Below are 20275 nucleotides of genomic sequence, written 5' to 3' on the forward strand. Positions count from 1 at the left end.
TATAATTATAGATTTCATTTTTATCCTTATACTTGAAGCATGATCATTTCAAGACAACATAATTATAATAGGCTATTGCATGTTCACAAAGTTCTGGATGAGGTTGAGTGCTCTCTCCGGCTGGTCAAACGGGAGAATGTGCCCACCCCCTCTCACGACCACCTGCATAAACTTGTTCACTGTCCTCACACACCCGGCAACATCATCTCCTATCTGTGAAGGGAGAAATGTGTGTGTGGGGGTTAGGGTTAGGGTTAACCCGAACATAACAAAAATTAGAAACCTTTAATCTACTTTAATGTGTGTGTGTAGGGGGGGGGTGAGAACAAGAATATGTGTGTGTGTGTGGGGTGTGTGTTTGTGTGTGTGTGTGGGGTGGGGGTGAGAACAAGAAATGTGTGTGTGTGGGGGGGGTGAGAACAAGAAATGTGTGTGTGTGTGGGGGGGGGGGGTAAGAACAAGAGATGTGTGTGTGTGTGTTTGGGGGGGGGGTGAGAACAAGAATGTGTGTGTGTGTGGGGGGGGGGTTGAGAACAAGAATATGTGGGTGTGTGTGGGGTGGGGGTGAGAACAAGAAATGTGTGTGGGGGGGGGGGTGAGAACAAGAAATGTGTGTGTGTGTGGGGGGGGTGGGAACAAGAATTGTGTGTGTGTGGGGGGGAGAACAAGAAATGTGTGTGTGTGTGTGTGTGTGGGGGGGGGTGAGAACAAGAAATGTGTGTGTGTGTGTGGAGGAGGGATGAGAACAATAAAAGTGTGTGTATGTGGGGGGTGAGAACAAGAAATGTGTGTGTGTGGGGGGGGAGAACAAGAAATGTGTGTGTGTGTGTGTGGGGGGGTAAGAACAAGAAATGTGTGTGTGTGTGGGGGGGAGGTAAGAACAAGAAATGTGTGTGTGGGGGGGGAAGTAAGAACAAAAGATATGTGTGTGTGTGTGTGGGGGGGGGAGGTGAGAACAAGAAATGTGTGTGTGTGGGGGGGGGGTGAGAACAAGAAATGTGTGTGTGTGTGTGTGGGGGGGAGAACAAGAAATGTGTGTGTGTATGTGTGTGTGGGGGGGGGAAGAGAACAAGAAATGTGTGTGTGTGTGTGTGGGGGGGTAAGAACAAGAAATGTGTGTGGGGGGGAGGTAAGAACAAGAAATGTGTGTGTGTGTGTGGGGGGAGGGGTGAGAACAAGAAATGTGTGTGTGTGTGGGGGGGAGGTAAGAACAAGAAATGTGTGTGTGTGTGGGGGGGGGGGAGAACAAGAAATGTGTGTGTGTGTGTGGGGGGGAGGTAAGAACAAGAAATGTGTGTGTGTGTGTGGGGGGGGGGGTGAGAACAAGAAATGTGTGTGTGTGTGTGTGTGTGTGTGTGTGGGAAATGTGTGTGTGTGGGGGGGGGGAGGTAAGAACATATACAAAACTAGCAACCTTTAATCTGTCCACCTCAGCGTGATAGCCATTGCTGAGACTGCCGACGTGAATGGCTCGTCTGATGTCAGTTGTGTTGATGAAGGGAACGTAGTAGTTAAAATCAGGGGAGGCTGGACGAATAAGAAATATTGCATGTGAAGAACTGTCTTAAATAATCAATTTGCATGACCAAAATGTCAGCAATTGCCCTCTACAGTTCTTATACTGTAACTAAATTAAATGCAGTGAAACTTGTCTATTGTGGTCAGCCTATAATCAGGCACCCTTTACAATACAGCCAGGTTAACAAGCTTCAGAGTCTCCATAGCATGTGTTTGAACCAGACCACCTCTTTATTATAGCCACTGTTGGTCTGCCCTTGCAAGGGGTGACAGCTATAGATTGGTTTCCTTACACAAGTATACACACAGGGAGAAACCAATCACCCCAGGGCATGACATTTCAACAACACCCTACAATACTTAAGTCAGTGTTTCCCCAGTGTAAAGTTCAAACAGGGTGGCAGGCTAGACTATGGCTTGGGGGAGGGGCAGCATGTATTACTGCTAATCTTTCTTGCCATTATTTGCCATGCACACAGCTTCTCAATGTCCTCTAACACAGTACATGACCACAATAGAGATAATTGTACAGTGCCTTCAACTTTGAGAGTAAATTTAACCACAGATTGAGTAGTTGTACTTAAATGTATCTCAAGATTGGAACATTTCTAAGAAATTGTGCTGATACCATTGTGTAGGTGAATAAATAAGCTACAACCTTATTTGAAAATATTTCCCCAAAATTTGTTGTAGTGGGAAATTATTTTAGGTAAAAATGGGGGTGATCGTAAAATATAATTATGTGTAACATGAAATATCTCCGGAACTAAAGTATTTCTGGACAACTTTTTTGTATCAAAAGATAGAAAATTTATTAACAATTAATGTGCAAAAACAATTAGACCTTAGCCGACAAATTTGCTTGAGTTCCATCGCTAAGCGAAAAGGCACCTAAAATATCCCATAATTGAGTATTAATCAATACGTGTACTTATGTAAGCTATACGTAACCATGCATATGTTAGCTAAACTATTCAGGAATGTTGTGCCAAAGTTCCATACATTAGCCGAAAACAATTGGTCTTTTCCATCGCTAAGTGATTGTCCACTATAGAAAAATGTTGGTGTTTTATAAACCACCACATACCCACCACCTTTGGTTGCCATGAAAATATTTTTGGATATGTTTTAGATAATTTGTTCACCAACACAATGGTATCATCATATTTTCTTAGAAATGTTCCAATCTCAAAATATTGACATTTATGTACTAACACGTACCAAATTGCGTTTATTTACTCTAAAGGCACTGTATAGTCCAGGACTTCCCAAATTCAATCCATACACACAACTTAACTTGTACAGATTCCCAAATTCAATTAGCTACTCAAACAAGAGCCTTTAACCAAACACTGGTTAAGTATGTACCAACATAAGATAAATAATACAGTAGAATGTTCAGTACACTACGTATAGGTAAAAAGAGTATATACCACTCCAAACAGGACTGTATACTTCTATCCAACACTTTCTTACATACTCTATCAACATACGTGTACCTAGCGAGGTCCTGAGAATGTTGTAGTAGTTGGTGGATCCAGTGATGTTGTACAAGTACGTAGGATACGGTATCAGATCTCCGTTGAGCAGAGCATCCAAAATCTGCAACAGTCGGCACAAACATGTTATACCTACTTTGAGAATGTGAAATGGATTTTGGATGCTGAGCTTCTGTGAATTGGCCACCGAATAAACCGTAACAGCTGCGTTGAGTAATAGCTTAGACAAGCACACAGCTGGCTACAATGTTCACTAACTGCTAGGTACTGAACCCTGGTGGACGAGAGGGGGTACGTGATGCACATACATTGTAGTTAGTCAGTGGCTTCAGTAGTTGGTTCCTGTACAGGTACTGAGTACTAGAGTTGCCTCTGTGACTAGAGTTCTGATGCTGTGTATAGTGTGTGTACCTTGAAGCCATCGTAAAACCGTTCAGCTTTGATGTACTGCACAGCCGTGTTGGTCCTTGAATAAATGTAAGCGGCTTGGTTCTCGTCAGCCATTCCAAACTGGAACACACGCATTCATCATCACTTGCGTCCGTCCCTGTGTGTGTGTGTGTGTGTGTGTGTGTGTGTGTGTGTGTGTGGGTGTGCGTGCGTGCGTGCGTGTGGGTGTGTGTATGTGTGTGTGTGTGTGTGTGTGTGTGTGTGTGTGTGTGTGTGTGTGGGTGGGTGGGTGTCTTATCTGTATAAATGTAGGTTGTTTTTGTTTGAGGTGATTTTATGATAATAAACCTCAGGAATTGTCTAGAGGTTTTGTGGTGGTGATGGGAGTGTTGGGAATGGGGAACAGGCATTAAACAGGTGTGTGTGTGTGTGTATGCGCGCGTGTGTGTGTGTGTGCGCGTGTGTGTGCGCGTGTGTGTGTGTGCGTGTGTGTGTGTGTGTGAGTGAGGGGTAGCAGCAGAAATAAGAATTGCTTTTTTATCTCTCAAATATATGAAAGGTTTCTTTCTAAGCTTTCAGAAAATCAGAAAAGCGTTGAAATTGGATACCTGGAATTCAAGTTATGGCAGATGAAAGAGTCCCCGAACCATTGAATAAACGGAGGCCGGGGGGTTGTAGTTAAACATACATGTATCTTTCAACAGCCATCACTTCAGTACGTTAAGTTTAACTAGAGCACTAAGTGCTAACCCTCGGCTGTTCACATAAATCAGAATTAAGGGTGTTATGTAAGCAGGCTAAGCAGCAAGTAACGTACGGGAGCAATTAAAGTCTAGAGGCTGAAAGTTTTGAGAATGGAGTTTAGTAGTGTACTGTGGACTAGGATCACAGCAAAGTCAGCAAAGAAGCCTAGAGTCTCAGTATAGCTCGTGTGGGGTATGCTCTGGGGCTAGGATAATAATTATAAGCAACAACCACAATCATAATTTTAGCTTTCTATTAGCGACCCTGTTCCATTGTTCTTGGTACGGGATCACTTCAGCTGTAAATAAGTAGGGTACCTCGAATAAAGGCCGCGTGTAGTTAGTTAGCTAGCTGCCAACGTGCAAGTTTAAGCTTCTTAGTTTTGCTCGCTTATATTTGACAACGAGGCTTTATATCAAAATCTGCAACTACGTATTAACTTGTTGGGTGAAGGCTATCCATGCTGTAAACGCAGAAGCAGACTCTTGTGCCACACACAAACAAACAAACCAGATGACTACTATACCCGCTGGCCACGGCACAGCCTCGGGTAATTATGCATAGTACTATGATAAAGCTATACAGCTATTTTGAACAGACTGACTGACGCTTACCCTCCCCTTATTGGGATCAGTGTCAAAGTATGAGGTCTCAAAGGGGAGTACAGCAAACCAAATGAATTTATTCCTAAGTATGTGAATAATGGCCTTGACCTTCTAACACAAGATACGCACTAAAATCTATCTATAAGTACGAATATGTGCCTTCAACAAATCACATCACAATGATTGAGTAACTTTAAAAAAGTACACAGACCAAAAAACCATATTTGCCAGCAATTATACTGTAGGGAAGCACCCTGACTCCTCACTAAATTAATACACTCCATGACTTAGTAGTTTCACACCTCACACCCCTCACACCTCACACACCTGTCCTGCAGTACTCTGCCCATTATGATGCATTGTTTTACTGAGCATATACGATGTTATCCAAAGCCCCCAGATACCGGGGGATATTAGAGCGCATGCGCAAGCAGTCGATACCAGGCCCACTTCCCTGATGAAGTGTGGCCTGGGATCAAGGCTACTGATACAGTGGCCATCAAAAATACTAATGTCAGTCACTAAATGATTCACACCAGTGTTGTGCACAAATTTGGCAAAAATACATTAGACATTATTATTAAGGCTAAGGGGGTGGAGACACGCCACTACAGTCTTCCTACCATACTGGTTCATATAATCCTTCACTGAAGGAGATGAACTCTATGTATGCATGGCAATATTAGTATAGTATGCTAGAAATCGACTTCGGAAACTGTGACTCACATTTGATGGTGTGATAGGCGTTCTCCCTGGGGAAGGTGAAGCTCTTGCCCAGTTTGACTCGGTATTCCTCACTGGGAGCTGCTCAGTAGAAGCAACTTCAGCCATAGAACAAGACAGGAGAGACAACTCCAAACCAAATTGTTGCATACGTCATTAAAGAAATAATTAATGAATATCTTTGCAAAAAAAGGGGAGGGTCTCGTAGTCAAAGGTCAAGGCTAAACAAAGATTATTTGTTCTGACTGGCATTAAGTCTGCACTGAACGCTACAGAAAAAGCTTCTCAGCAACTATTTGTCTTGAATCTTGGAGCTGCGCAGTTGCATGGTCTTCTGACAGAACCATGAAGATAACATCTCAGAGACATGCCCGTTATTTCTCAAATGATCTGGACGACGATGTTACCCTGGTTTTCCCTAAGCCTAGTTGGCAGCTCAGAGCCTGCCTTGCCTCTGTGTTGTTCACCCCTGTCCTCTACCAACTCTACCTCATTATGGTCACCATCAGATACATACTCTTCTTACAAACCTTTTCCTGTAAGTCAGTGAAGCATACTCACCAATAATTGCATAACATTTCTTGTCATACACTTTGGTATATACCGAGCATATTACGGGGCATAGGCTACGTATAATATAAAGGTCAGTTTTAAACAGCATTGCTTGGTATTCACGGAATCTCATGACACACACTTGTGATGACACAGCACATGAATATAGCACATGAATATTTATGGTTTAGTGAACAGGCTATCTAGCTGACATTAATTGGTCAGAAACATTAATTTTATAGAGGTCTCATAATACTCCCTTGTACTCTACTCATAATTATTACGGGCTACAATACACTTAAGGAAACAGCCATTAGTGTATTGCTTAATTGGTATTCACGGAATCTCATGACCACAATTGTGATGTCACAGCACATGAATATATTAATTTTATGTAACTCTACCCAGCTCCCCCACGTCCTGCTTGCCCTGTGGTTGACTTGAGTTGGACCGGAGTGTTTCCTTGTGAGCTGGGATGGAGGGGGAGTGCACTGGCTGTTCTCATTCTGTCAGCTGTGCTTATCACCTGCTACTCACTCATCACTGCCTGCTTGGTGAGATGGAACCCTCGGAAACAATGGAACTCAACCACATCAGGTAATCAATTATATATTTACTGCCACAATAATTATAAACGTCACTCTTACTTTTTAGTTTTTGATACTCAAGAAAAGCCGACCAAGTTCCAAGTGAGAGTTCAGAGCGCTAATCGGCCCCCCACTCTCAGTCTGTATATACTGTTACTGATATTCCGCTTACTGTTACAGTCAGGAGATGTTGAAGCAAACCCTGGACCAACGCTTGGTAAGCAGTCTCTTTGTACAAACTGCTGTCAGTTTTTTATAGAGAATGCTTAAACCATGTGTGTGCCATTCACTTACCATTCACTGGTAATTTTTGTAGGCTCAATTCTTACTCTCAATGATTTGAATTCTGTTTACAAGAACTTGATAAAAGCCGCTGGAGATTGGTTAGACCTGGGACTTGATTTGGGATTAGATCTTGGGATCCTCAAAAATATAAAAGATGACTGTCACAGGAACAAGGATTGTCTACGTGAAATGATAGCTGCTCGCTTGAAGACTGGCCCTCTCACCTATTCTGACATAGTTCAGAGTCTCAGAGCACCAACAGTTGATCAGAGTGATGTCGCCGAAGCTATTGAGAAAGAATGTACAGGTATGAATAGTGATGAGGCTAACCTCGACCACACTATAAGCATTTCTATGGATAGACTTAGGTATGTGAACGCATGGGTATATACGGTTGACCACATCCTGATCAGATACTATGTACTTTTGTATATATATATAATTATAGTATCCAATTATTTACGTTCAGTTGACGATACTTCACCTGGGCCATCTAAAACAAATACGTCTACAAGGACTGCTGAACCAACCAGTGAGTGAATCACCTTAATTAGCTAATCGGTAGTTTGTATTGATGGAAGTTGTACATGAATGGATAGTTTACCAGCCTAGTCAGGAATGTAACTTAGGTTGAATACTACGTACTTGTCAATTTTGTAGCAAACAATAATATTACTTACTTTCAGATGACGATACTCCACCTGGGCCATTTATGAGGCAAGCATTGTCCACAACAACTCCTGGACCAACCAGTGAGTTAGCTAATCGGTAGTTTGTGTGAGTGGTGATAGATAGAATAAAAGACATGCACCTTTGAAAGATTGCTATACATTGTTTATGTACTGGGATGGAAGCACAGCTTTATTTGGAGTGGTACTGTATTTATTTAGTTTGGGGGCTTGCAATTATTGAATTTCTTATATTACTTGATAAAATTAATATGGAACCACGGGCATTGATCTTAACAGCTTCGGTTACCATCGGTCACCATCGCCTATTATCATAATTATAGTTACCTATACAATTGTTACTAGTGTACGTAGTTCAGCAAGTAGACTTAGTGTACCTACCGTATCTATATAGCGAGTAATTTTCGTTGGTGCAAATTCGTATGAAATACTCATTTAAATATTTCGTATTTTAAATATTCGTACAGCTCAGGATAGTAACGCTGAATCTATTGCGGTAGAATACTTTGGAGGGTCCATTATTAAATGTTTTGTTTCCATTTGTGTTTTGTGTTTTGGTTTATCATTATATGTGCCTACCGTATTATAGTACAACGCTGTACCAAACCTGCATTATTATTTGTGATACATAACATAATATATAATTATACTGACTCTGTGAAAGATAATATTGTTCATTAGGTGGTGCTGGACTCACAGAGAGCTTGGGAAATTCAATGCTAGATACGGTGATAAAAGATGAAGATCTGATTCATTTGGCTGCTTATTTTGATAGTGCTACACTTCTTGCTGCCGCAATATCACTAAACCCTCACGAAGACGGTGATGTAACGCGAGTAAAAGCCAGTGAGGGCACACAGATTGCAGTACATCTATGCTTGAAATACTGGAAAAGAAGAAAACCCAAAGAAGCGACATTTCAAGCACTTCTAACTATTGTCCGCAGTCTGGGAAAAGAGGACACAGCCACCAGCATTGAAGAATATTCAAAAACAGTATTTTACCATGCAAACAATTACTTACTTTCAGATGACCATACTTTGCTTGGGCCATCTCAGAAGCAAAAATTGTCCACAACGACTCGTGAACCAACCAGTGAGTGAATTAATATTATATTATTAATCAGTTTAGTTTGTGTGTACAGTGGTGGATAAAAGACACATAATTATCTGTACGCTTTATCATGTAAGAAAGTTTGGGGGATAGTTCCTATTTAGAGAGGTATGTGTATCCACACTTTATACGTTTATAATTATTCAGTTGAAGGGCCTTAACTTTGCTTCATGATTATTCTTTTATTATAGAACACAAATCCGATATTCGTTTCACCATCCAACCAGATAAAGCAATAGGAATTTATCGATCATACTTAACTAGTATTTACGATACAAGATATCTCCCTGCTGATGACAAATATCCTCTCCAGTGTGTTAAGCATTTTGTTAACCTAGAATGTGCGGATGTAAGTAAACATTTATCGAGAAAGGAAATCGAAAATTCCTGGTCAAAAATAGTTAAAGGCAAGCTGGATAGATTTCCTAGAGAGAGAATCACAATGGACCAGATAGCTTCCAAAGTAGAGGGCAAATTCTCTAAACTAGTTGTCATTAAGGGGGCTCCTGGAGGAGGTAAGACGACTTTGTCATGGGAACTGTGCAGACGATGGGCTAATGGTGAAGTTTGGACAGATTACTCCCTTGTTGTGTTGCTCCGACTTCGAGATGAGAATGTTCAGAAAGCTGTAGAATTAGTTGATCTATTTCAATGTGAAGATACTGATTATTCCAAAAATATTTATGCTATTATCCGAAAGAATCATGGGCTGGGCATACTTTTCATTTTGGAAGGCCTGGATGAGTTGACACCATCCCTTAGAGAAAATGACTCCATATTTATGAAGCTAATAACCGGACGTCTTCTGCCAGCTAGTACCGTGCTTGTTACCACTAGACCCTGGGCTGTATGCGATCTACCTGTTACTTGTAGCTCAAGAGTTGATCAGTTCATTGAAATCTTAGGTTTTTTTCCCGAACAAATTAAAGAATTCATTGATCTAATGATCAAAGATGGGGCTCCACCAAAACTACGTGAATACATTGATTCTAATCCATGTATCTTTAGTGCAATGTATAACCCTCTTCATGCCAGAATTGTAGTTGAAGTTTACAGAGAATGCCATGACAAAAGCAATAGCATCTTTCCTAACACAACAACTGAACTATACACTGCATACTCTCAAGTTTTGATTAAAAGATATGTACATGACAATCCAGAGAGTGATTGGAGTGGTGAGCTGAGTGAGTTACCATTGTCACTTCAGGTACATTTTGATAAGCTTTGCTATATTGCATACGATGGAATAACAAAAGAAAAACAACAGTTGGTTTTTTTCAAAGAAGATGTTGCGGATGCTAACACACTCGGATTCATGAACAGTGTACATCCTTTATATAAATCCACAATGAAATACAACAGTTCTCCATCTTACAATTTCCTTCATCTAACACTTCAAGAATTCCTTGCTGCATTTTACATTTGGAAAAATAATACCTCACATGAGCAGTTGATTTTGCTTGAAAAAAAGTCTGATGATGGATCTTACAAGATGATTCTTTCGTTTTTAGCTGGATTGACTAAACTGAATGACCCATGGACACGGTGTGTACTTCCCACTCCTTATTTGTACTATGATAAAGGATCGTTAAAAGCCGAGAGAATGTGTACATTCTCAAATGATCAAATTCTGTGGATGTATGAAAGCCAAAATGTGCAAGCCATGAAGGACTTGTATTGTAATGTGCTGTATGAACCACCGCTAAAATTTAATGATAAGACAATTGGTCAGTTTATGCTTGGTTATGTTTTAGCTTCTGCTCATTTCAAAGTAACTCAAATGGACATGTTGGAGTGTAGTAAAGGACGTAATGTTGTGGATAGATCAATGCTATTAGCAGGAATCAACAAAGTTTCGCCTTCTCTTAGGTTAAGAGTAAAGCATTTTATAATGTCTAATACATTCAAGATTGTTTCTGCTCCGCGTACACTCATCGATAGGATACTACCAAAACTAGAAAACGTCACCATCATTACCGGTATGCATAGATTAGAAGAATTTGATAGGCCTGAGATTTCACATGCATCAACAATTTTGGACACTATACAGCTATCCCCAAACTTGAGTGTTGTAGAGCTAGATTTTGGCATCTCAAGAGACACTGTAAAACGAATACTTGATATTTTGAAGCCAAAACACTGCTTGAAGGTTTTGAAGTGTGCTCAAGTATCGCCAGCTGATGAAAAGTTGTTGTCTGACTTTGTTGCACATTCTAGTATTGAAATGTTGGTGATACGTTTGGTACTAAATCTTAACATTTCGAGTCTTTCAACCCCACCCACCGCGACTGTCCAGGACCGCATTATTTCAATTGGATTGAACGTAACAGAGTTAAAAAGAAATAAAACGAAAATCTTACCACATTTACTGTCTGAATATCCATTTACAATTAATTATGAAGCAAGTAAATTTCCAACGGACGATGTGGTTTCTTTAGTGTCTACTATCAACAAGATTATTTCAATCTTAAACCACTGGAAACTAAGCTTACAATATCTGCGATGCTCTATGCTATTTCTTCAGTTGAACTCCACTCTATCTGAGCAGCTATCTAGGACTCTACTCAATTGTCCGATACTTAAAGAACTTGACATCAAAAGTGAAACAAAGGGCCAATTTGAATATTTCTGTACCCACCAGCACTTGCAATCACTAACTTTGTGTTGTCCTGATAATGGCTGTGAAGTTTTACGTTCACTCAAAGACAATCGATCAAATTGCATTAAAAGCCTCACGCTTATATGTAACTTTGACTACAACTTTGATGAAGCTATTGGTGAGTATCTACAGACTGACACATCTCTAGAAGAATTTACACTACATTATATTGATTTTAAAAATAGCCTGAGTCATTTAGTGCAGGGACTGCTAGTTAACACATGTCTAACTAAGCTAACTATTTCACCATATAATACTGGCTCATTTGTTTTCGCAAAGCTTGATAGTATTGAACTGGTCAAAATTTTACAGCTTAATACAACTCTGCAATTCATTGAACTTATGATTCACAAACTATCGCCAAATAAACTACTCCTCGTTTTGGAAGCATTGAGAGAAAACAATTCTGTTAAAAATCTGACACTCGGTCTATATTTTTTAGCAGCTACAAAACGCGAGGGCCAGAATATTACATCAGTACTTACACGTGAGTACACTGTTACCACTGAAGAGGCTGAAGCTGTCGGTAATGTGTTAGCCAAGAACAAGACTCTAGAGGTGTTTCACATCATTGCTGAGATCACTGAGTGCTCCCCAATTGTCAGGGGGCTATTGGAAAACAAAACACTGAAAGAATTTGGCACTTCTGAGAAGACAAAAAAGAATATTGTGACATGTCCTGAGTATGCTGATGTCAGACGAAGAATTTTTTTTAAAGGGCGTTCCCCGTTAATTGTACATTGATCTCTTTAGTTTTTTAATTACTCTTGGTAGGCTTATTTAATATAGTGAAAATGCACGTGGACTAGGTAGCCCTAATGATGATAGTAATATACCTGTTATAAGTATGTTATATATAATGGTTTGTATAATTATGTCTGGGATGTTCATGTTCATGTTCATTGTCTAGAGTATTTTCCCCACATTCATCTCTATAAAGTCACTTATTTCATCTCATTTTTTTGTCCTGATGAATCGCGAAAAGCTTTGACTATAATTATAATTAAATTTAAAAGTGACTAGCCTATAGCCTAGCCAGCTGACAGGTATTTACCTAAAGCACAATCGGTGGCTATCTTTTACGTACATGCAGTGTACATGCATGCAGTGACTTGTTATTAACATGGGTCCTTAATCTATGGTTAGACGGACCCAGTTTAATTGGAGGAAGGCAGAAAAGTAAATGTGTGTATTATAATTAATGGTAAAGATAATTTAGTGGTTACAGGTCAAAGGGCAAGGTGGTCGTAGCCTCCCCTCCCAGGCCACATGAATACACCCTCCATGAGATCTAGTCTCTTCCCTGCACTCTCTCCCATGCTTCCCTACTGTACCACTCCCCCCTCTATATCCCCAAATGCTTCATTACTCTACCACATCCTACTCTCGGTACCCGACTACTCCTCTTTCACGATATTTCTTTGACACAGCATGCAATCAATGGAGTGGCAAGTAAGTGTGTGCGCATATACTCTAGACACAAGGGTATACTGCACATGCAGCCTCACTAGTTTTCCCAAAGACAAAAACATGTGTGTTTCTGACTGCCCCACACACACACACACCCACACACCTCCACATGCAGGTGATGGAACGGGTGGGGAGTCCATCTATGGTGGCATGTTCAAGGATGAGGTGTTCCAGCACAAACACGAGAAACAAGGGACCAAACACCAACGAATCTCAATTCTTCATATGAGATATGATTTTCTAAGACTATCGAAAATAGCCTATGGAAAAATGAGCTCATGGTAAGGTCTCAGAAAATCATAAATTTAACGCTATTAGACCAATTAACGATATTATTAATCAAGTACAACCATCACATGATCATCACCTAACAACACTGCGTTGAAAGAAGCATAATTATGTAAACGGCCATAACTTGATGAGGAGGAGCCTCCCTTTCCTCCTGAGCTAACGCACGGGGTCTATAATTATGAGCATCATACTTGTAAATTAACAACTTTCTCACAGTTGCATGGTTAATTGTATTCTGAGACTCTCTCTCCATTCAGGTGGTGGTGTGTGGAGGAGATGATTGTTGCTAGGCAGTGTGTTCGTCAGAGAGCTGGGGTCCTCATAGTTACTTGGAAGACGGACATGTCCACGGCAACAAGAGGTGATATGGCACTGTCACTAGATTCTACTGGGGAAAATCAACACATGCAAGTAAGGGACTGCATATAATCTGGAGGAGTGTTGTGCAAATAATTATATGATTTCCCTTAAGTGCTTATTACGAAAAGACCGAATAATCATGTTGATTTTTATTGCATGTATGTTGATTAATTATTCCAACACACCGATTGCTGTTATTGCTAAAGTGTTTAACCGCCCCCTCCACACACACACCCATCACACCGTGACACACCACACACACACCCACACACACGCATCACACACCCACACCAGGGAGTGTGGAGCTGAGAGTGCATGGTGGTGTGCGGTGAAGTATCACAAGCTAATGTGAGAGTGTCAGATGGCAAGAACAAGAACAGACTATTCATACTGTACTAGTAGAACTATATACCAATAGAGAACTTGCTTCTTAGAGATTATGAATGTGTGCTGTGCCTGTTCGGTTTGTTTTGTGTCTTCGATTCCACGCTGCCAGACAAAGCATTGCTCCGGACTTGGCGGGGGGGGGAGTAAACATTAACACCACAAATCACTTAATTGCATGTATTAAAAATGCTAGAAATTTCTGGTATGTTATATATAATTATTATAATACACACAATTCTTCTCGGGTGGGATTTCAATTGATTAGCTAATCAGTAGAGGGCTTAGGCGGGCCGGGATTGTCTCTATGTTCTTACTTTGGGTCATTTGTTGACAGGTTTGATCAGCTGTGTCTCCTTTCCCCAATATCAATGCAATATCCAGTATAGATCTAGAGCTCTGTAAGTTGCTTGTGCAGGATTATGTTGTTTCCAGATCTGGAAACACTTCATCATGGCTGTTTGAGTTCCTTCTCTGTGGTACAACATATTCACATCAGCTTGTTCAGCACGAGTTAGCCCCATTGCACTCGAATAGATCGTTGCACCATCAAAATTTTCGGCAAGGCTGGAAAAATCAAAATCCTTTATTTCACTGTTGAGTTGTTCATCAGTCAGACTATATCAGATCATTAGTTCTTGGAGAGTGACTCGATTAGCGGGTGGTCTTACTAGCGTGAGAACATTGTAAAATTAGTGGATATTCAAAAGCTCATAGGATGCAATGTATACGTGGAACAATTAACATAACAATTTACACAGGTATTAACATAATTGTAAGCGCTCCTAAGCAGCTTCCATATTGTAGTGCCAATGTTGGGGACATGCATGCATATAAGATAATTTACAATCATACATAATTATACCACATAATTGTGGTATGTATATAAATTATCTGCTCTCTACGGAAGGAGTAACTAAATCTGGTAAATCATAATACTATATAGCTGAAATAATCGATAGGTGTACGTACACTCAGGTTATTAGAATATATATAGTCCTAGCTGTTACCATATAGACATATACCCACAGTAGAAGGAACCTCTTCTCTCACTGTATCATAGTCCTGTGATCAATACAATCATATATATATTGCACCTGCATGCATGTACTATAATTATTATTATACAGCCACTCACATTTTGCTCATCACTACTGCTACTAAACACAGAGAGATAAATATCATCATGAGCCACACCAGCTAGGTCCTGTACATATGTAATGTAAATATAATCATGAAAGCAAGAATTAATCATACTAACAGTACCTGTACATACATGTGTACATCGTGTAAGACAATCATGTTACATGATAATCAAGCAAAACTGTATCTACATGTGTATACTTAAAACAAACGAGAATTTGATACATTAGGTGTACCACAGCATTCAAAACGCTAACACAACTATATAGAGCACCAAAGTGCTAACTCTCGGTTGTTGACCTATAGCAACAAAAAGAGTGGCATATACAGTAGCAAGTAACAGGAGCAATAATATTAAAATAGACTAGAGGCACGCTGAAACTTTTGAGAACGAATCACAGTAATGCCAGCAAAGAATCTGTTCTGGGGATAGGATAAGCAAAGAAGCAACAATCACAATCATATTTCTATAGTTTTCCACTTTCATAACTTTTTCCATTGTTCATGGTACGCTTGTATAGCTATAGCTATATAGTGCAGCCAACGTGCAAGTTATATATCTTTTATTCAATGACAACGAAGCTACTATTAAAATGAAAGCACCACGGGTACGTGCTGATGCCTTGGTGGAGATACCAAAGCTACATAACATATAAAGCTACCAGTATCATAATTATGATGAACATTAAGTATAGGATAGACTACACCTAAGAGTAGAATATGTGTCTATGTAACCTCCGCGGTTGCGGTTAGCCCGAGGCGCAAAGCCGAGGGAATCTAACCGTAACCAAGGCGGTTATTAAGACGCATATTGTACGAGTGGGTGTGGTCTATCTAACTTGGACTTCATTGCGCATGCGCGAGGCGTGGTTATAAAAAGCCAGGTTTGGTGTGTAGCAACAGAAATTGAATTTGTGCGAGCTGGAGAGCTGTGAGAGACACCAGTTGACAGAAAAAGACAAGAAGACGGCTTCAAAACAATGAAAACTACAGTAAAACTTAGTAAAGCTTGTGAAACGATTCTTGAAGATACTGGAAAGAACAGACAAGTAAAAAGAACCTAGAACTATGCTAGAACTGACTGCAACACTACAAGAAGAAGAATGAAGCTCTGTGGTGGAGTGGAGGGGGGTATAGAGCAGACTGGACCGGCATGGAATCTTAAAAAACTCAATAGAAAGTGTCAAGCGACTGCTAAAGTGTTTTTGATGCTTCCTGGCCCCCCTTGCCCATGCCCAACTGGAAAAAGCAATACAAAGCAACAGTGGACATGGAAAAAATGGATATTGACTGAACAAACTATTGCATTCTGTGTTTTTTATAATGTTTTTGTCATCTTCTTGTCACTTTCACTAAAAATTTCATTCCAACTTTTGAGAACTTCCTGCAAATTATTTGTCACTTCCTGTAGAATATGCGTCCATTTCCTGTAGAATATGTGTCCACTTCCTGTAGAATATGCGCCCATTTCCTGTAGAATAAGTACCTTCTTGTAGATTATGCTTCCATGTAATCTACTGTTTTTAGCCAATCAGATCAATTACAGATGATGTAATGTAGTCTAATATTAATTTTGCATGCAAACTCAAAGAGTTGGTAATGATCAACTATTATTATATCGATTGGTGCCAAAAGTTCAAGTCTAAAATTAATGGCTGCATCAGCAGAGCCTTGCAGCTCTCTTCTTAACTCTTGCAGCTACCAATAGCTAGCGTTTTAGCAGAGCTAACTACTAAGTAGAGTAGCAACACTCGGTGAACAAGTTTAGCTACGCTCTTCTTCTTCTGAAAAGGCTGCAATGGCATTCCAAGTAGGCATAACTCGAGACGAATCATTATTTTGCAAACCCACGAATTAAAATCCAAGAAAACACGACTAGATGCCACTAGAAACTCTTACTTGTGCTTGATTGATCCTTGAACAGCTGTAGCACACACACACAAATATACCTTGCTTGCATGCGCATGCGCACCGAGGCATAACGAGTGATGCAAGCTGCGCTGTGCTAATGCCTCACACCATGTTTTGCTTCGCTCAAGGTATTGGAGTGTTTAATGTATAGAAGAGGTATTACTTTGTATAATGTTATGTTATTATTATTGGTTGCAATTGTTGACACTAAACCCACACAATCATTATAGAAAAGGAGTTTAATAAAAAACAGACGTCTATTTGATGAATGATCTTCAACATGTAAATCTACAATGTAGAGGTTTTAATAAATATTTTGCATTTCCTGTCAAATTTCCCTGAGACAAAAAAAATTGAGGGCTATAGCCTCATTGTAATGACCTGTTTATTCTTGGTGGGGGGGGGGGGGAGGCAGAAATTAAATATATCCATTGTGAGTGTATGTTGAGGAGTTATTGAGATATACAACATAGCCTACCTTAGGCTGTCAGCTAAAGAAGCTAGCATAGCTAAGGAAATTTTGACTGGAGATTTTATTATTAGCAGTTGTTTCCTGTGCATGCTCATGCTGAAGAGTCCCACCCACAAAACTGTAAAACAACGTAGCTAGATAGACAGCACAGTGCACAAAACTGTTCGATTTAATCTTGAGCTTATTTAAAGTTTATTGTCCCAGCTCAGGAGCAGCAACCTTGAAAATCCAGGTAAATAGCACTTTCCGGACGGGTCACAGGACAGAGCCTCTTAATCCGGGACGTACTGTCCCGGGAGTTTCAGGACAGTTGGCACCTATAGCTATAATTATACATTGATGCAAAATGTGAGAAATGATCGATCATTATCGTAGCTAAATAGGATCGGAAAAATTCAAAAGTCCATAAAATTAATGGCTGCTGCATGAAACAGCTAAGTGCAGCTATTTTTTCATTCTTGCAACTACCAATAGCTCATCCAACTTAGAATTTAGTTTATCGTCCTGAATTCTCGTGTGGGCAAGCTCTTCATTACACATAATATAATGCATCATGTACAATAATTACAGCAATTTTGTTGCCCATGCAGTGAGTGGGCAGATCAAAGCAACCCAGTACTCTGTATTATGGAATGTTGCATCACTACCATGGCAACCATATATGTGTAAATGCAGTGGATGAAATCTGCTTTTTTGGCCAATACTCAGGTCCCTTTGCACTATAGTTGTGGGAAGCAAAACTAAGAATTTACTATGGAATTCAGCAAAACTAATGAATCACTCAAAATACACATGTCTATTATTGCCAATCAGAATAGTGTGACGTCATTGGGCAACGAGCAGGCACCCTCGTGCAACATGCCCGGCCCTCGACCATTATGTTGCTCCAGTGGCATGTTGCACTCGTGCTAGCTGGGCAATAAAAAATTATAATAAATTGGAGTTCTTCCTTCAAGTTATTATTTTTGCCTTAGTTATAGCTCTGCCACATACTTGATGATGTCATATTAATTACAAATAATGAAGTAAAGTACAAAGGTCAATAATGAAAAAGAATGCCGTCTTTCTTCTAATTATAGGATCACTCCAATAGAAGAACCAGCTGAATTTTTTCGTTCTATTTACGAATTATTTTATTGTGGTGCTTAATTAATTAGTTAGCACGACCATTACCAACAACCTACAGTTATAAAATACAGCTAGCATGTATATGGCTTTAAGCCCATAGTCTGTATAAGTCAGGCTCAGTTAAGTATAGGATATACCACACCTACTCGGAGGATATGCACCCATACATCCTCCACTACCGTGGTTACTCCGAGGCAGAGCCGAGGGGTATGTAACCATAGTAGCGGAGGATATATGTGGGTGCATATCCTCCGTGTAGGTGTGGCATATCTGACTTATACCACGTGACCGCAGCACTATAAAAGGACCTCCCCCTAGCAACAATTCAGTCCACGATGCAGACTGCACAAAAAACAGGACTATGCCGGATTTTTCAGCCGTCAAAGAGCTAGTTGAGCAACACGTCAACTCCTACAGATGCTCAAGAGCTTCCTTGGTCCAAGCGTTGACCATTCGACGTCCCTTACTGGAGGAGTTGCAAGCTTTTCTTGGATAAAATGTATCTAAACCAAGCCCATGGACACACGGAAGCTTAGCCATCTTGCTGAAGAGCAGCTTCGATCCGTGTTTCTGCAGTCGCTTTGAGCCTTGGTACCGTCAAGCATGGCTCTTTTCTCTCTGCTTACTTTCTTTGAACAAATGAAAAAACAATTTGAAAACTGTGCATGCCTGGGGCTACATGCTAATATTCTATATATCTTATACAGCTGTTACCAATGAGATCAAATAGTGCATGGTGACGTAAGTGTGGTATAAATGCTGCATATATACTATTGCTGGTACACATACAGTTGATAGAATGCTACTGCAGATAGAGATGACAATCGTATAGATTTTGAATTTTTGAGTGGCTATATTTGAGGCAACCAGGTCACTGTAATACCAGAGGTCCCGAAGAATCTGACTTGACAAGCTTTCAGCAGACCCTCGTTAGCCACACAACAGTGATAATAATTCGATAGGGTTTCGTATAAAAAAAACCAGGAGAGCTGCATGATCTAGGAGGGAAAGGATAAAATTAGTTTACCTTTTGAATTGAGGCCCACAGTTTCCACAAGGTGCTTGATACAGTCCAGCCAGCCATAGAATGCACTCACTGATAGAGCACTCTCACCTTATCCTGCAGTTGGTACAATTATTGTTGGTATACAATCCTATATACTATAAAACCTGGTCTATACTCAGAACAGACATAATTTTATTATACTGTACAATTACAAGGGTTTGGTATAAATTATAGTGTATAAAATTATAATAATCACTTATATACTATATACATAACAGATATAATTGTAGAGTTTGCAACACAAGCTCGTAATAAATAATGGTGTAGGTATAGTAACGGATTTCTTAAACAATAATTATTCTATATACAAGCACGTGAACTATATATATATGTCATTTGCTGACCTTGCTGAGTGCATACACTCTCTGCCAACTTGTACTCTCCAATGCTCACTATAGAGCTTCCACAATATCCTTCCACTGCATGTCAATATTCTTGATTTTGGCTGCCTGGAGAGTTGCTGCTGTGGGATGTTGGCTCTTCCTTATGCTTTCCAGTAGGTCATTTCCCAATCCCAAGTGAACACCAAGTTGAAGCCATTGGTCACATTCCAGCAAACTCAGCTGTTCCAGGGTTGGGTAAGAGGACAGAGGATCTATGCATAATAATTAAGATATATCTGTGGGATTTAGAAACTCCTGTTATATATAGTATCCTGACTAATAGAGAGGGCATACTAATAGTCT

The 20275-nt window shown here is 40.0% G+C and overlaps 2 protein-coding genes across 6 annotated transcripts in view; one reads left to right on the top strand and one right to left on the bottom strand.

The window, feature by feature from the left end:
- Window positions 1-2: 2 nt before the first annotated feature.
- Window positions 3-20275, bottom strand: part of LOC135347403 (probable serine carboxypeptidase CPVL) — a 75124-nt gene continuing 54851 nt past the window's right edge. The window contains exon 8 of the mRNA XM_064545380.1: window positions 3-213. Within this exon, the coding sequence (XP_064401450.1) occupies window positions 73-213 (141 nt within the window). The 3' untranslated portion in view covers window positions 3-72. The remainder of the gene's footprint in view (window positions 214-20275) is intronic.
- The window catches only part of LOC135347387 (protein NLRC3-like), a 91492-nt gene continuing 77041 nt past the window's right edge, over window positions 5825-20275 (top strand). For 3 of the 5 annotated variants that reach the window (XM_064545355.1, XM_064545356.1, XM_064545357.1), the window contains exons 1-7: window positions 5825-6017; window positions 6440-6835; window positions 6935-7210; window positions 7373-7435; window positions 7590-7655; window positions 8274-8687; window positions 12950-13059. In XM_064545355.1, coding sequence (XP_064401425.1) covers window positions 5825-6017; window positions 6440-6835; window positions 6935-7210; window positions 7373-7435; window positions 7590-7655; window positions 8274-8687; window positions 12950-13059 — 1518 coding nt within the window. Of the gene's footprint in view, window positions 6018-6439; window positions 6836-6934; window positions 7211-7372; window positions 7436-7589; window positions 7656-8273; window positions 8688-8896; window positions 12362-12949; window positions 13060-20275 lie in introns of those variants that run through there. The other 2 variants (XM_064545354.1, XM_064545353.1) reach the window with 2 other exon arrangements.

The sequence above is a fragment of the Halichondria panicea genome, chromosome 14 (genome assembly GCF_963675165.1).
Source record: "Halichondria panicea chromosome 14, odHalPani1.1, whole genome shotgun sequence".
Taxonomy (NCBI): domain Eukaryota; kingdom Metazoa; phylum Porifera; class Demospongiae; order Suberitida; family Halichondriidae; genus Halichondria; species Halichondria panicea.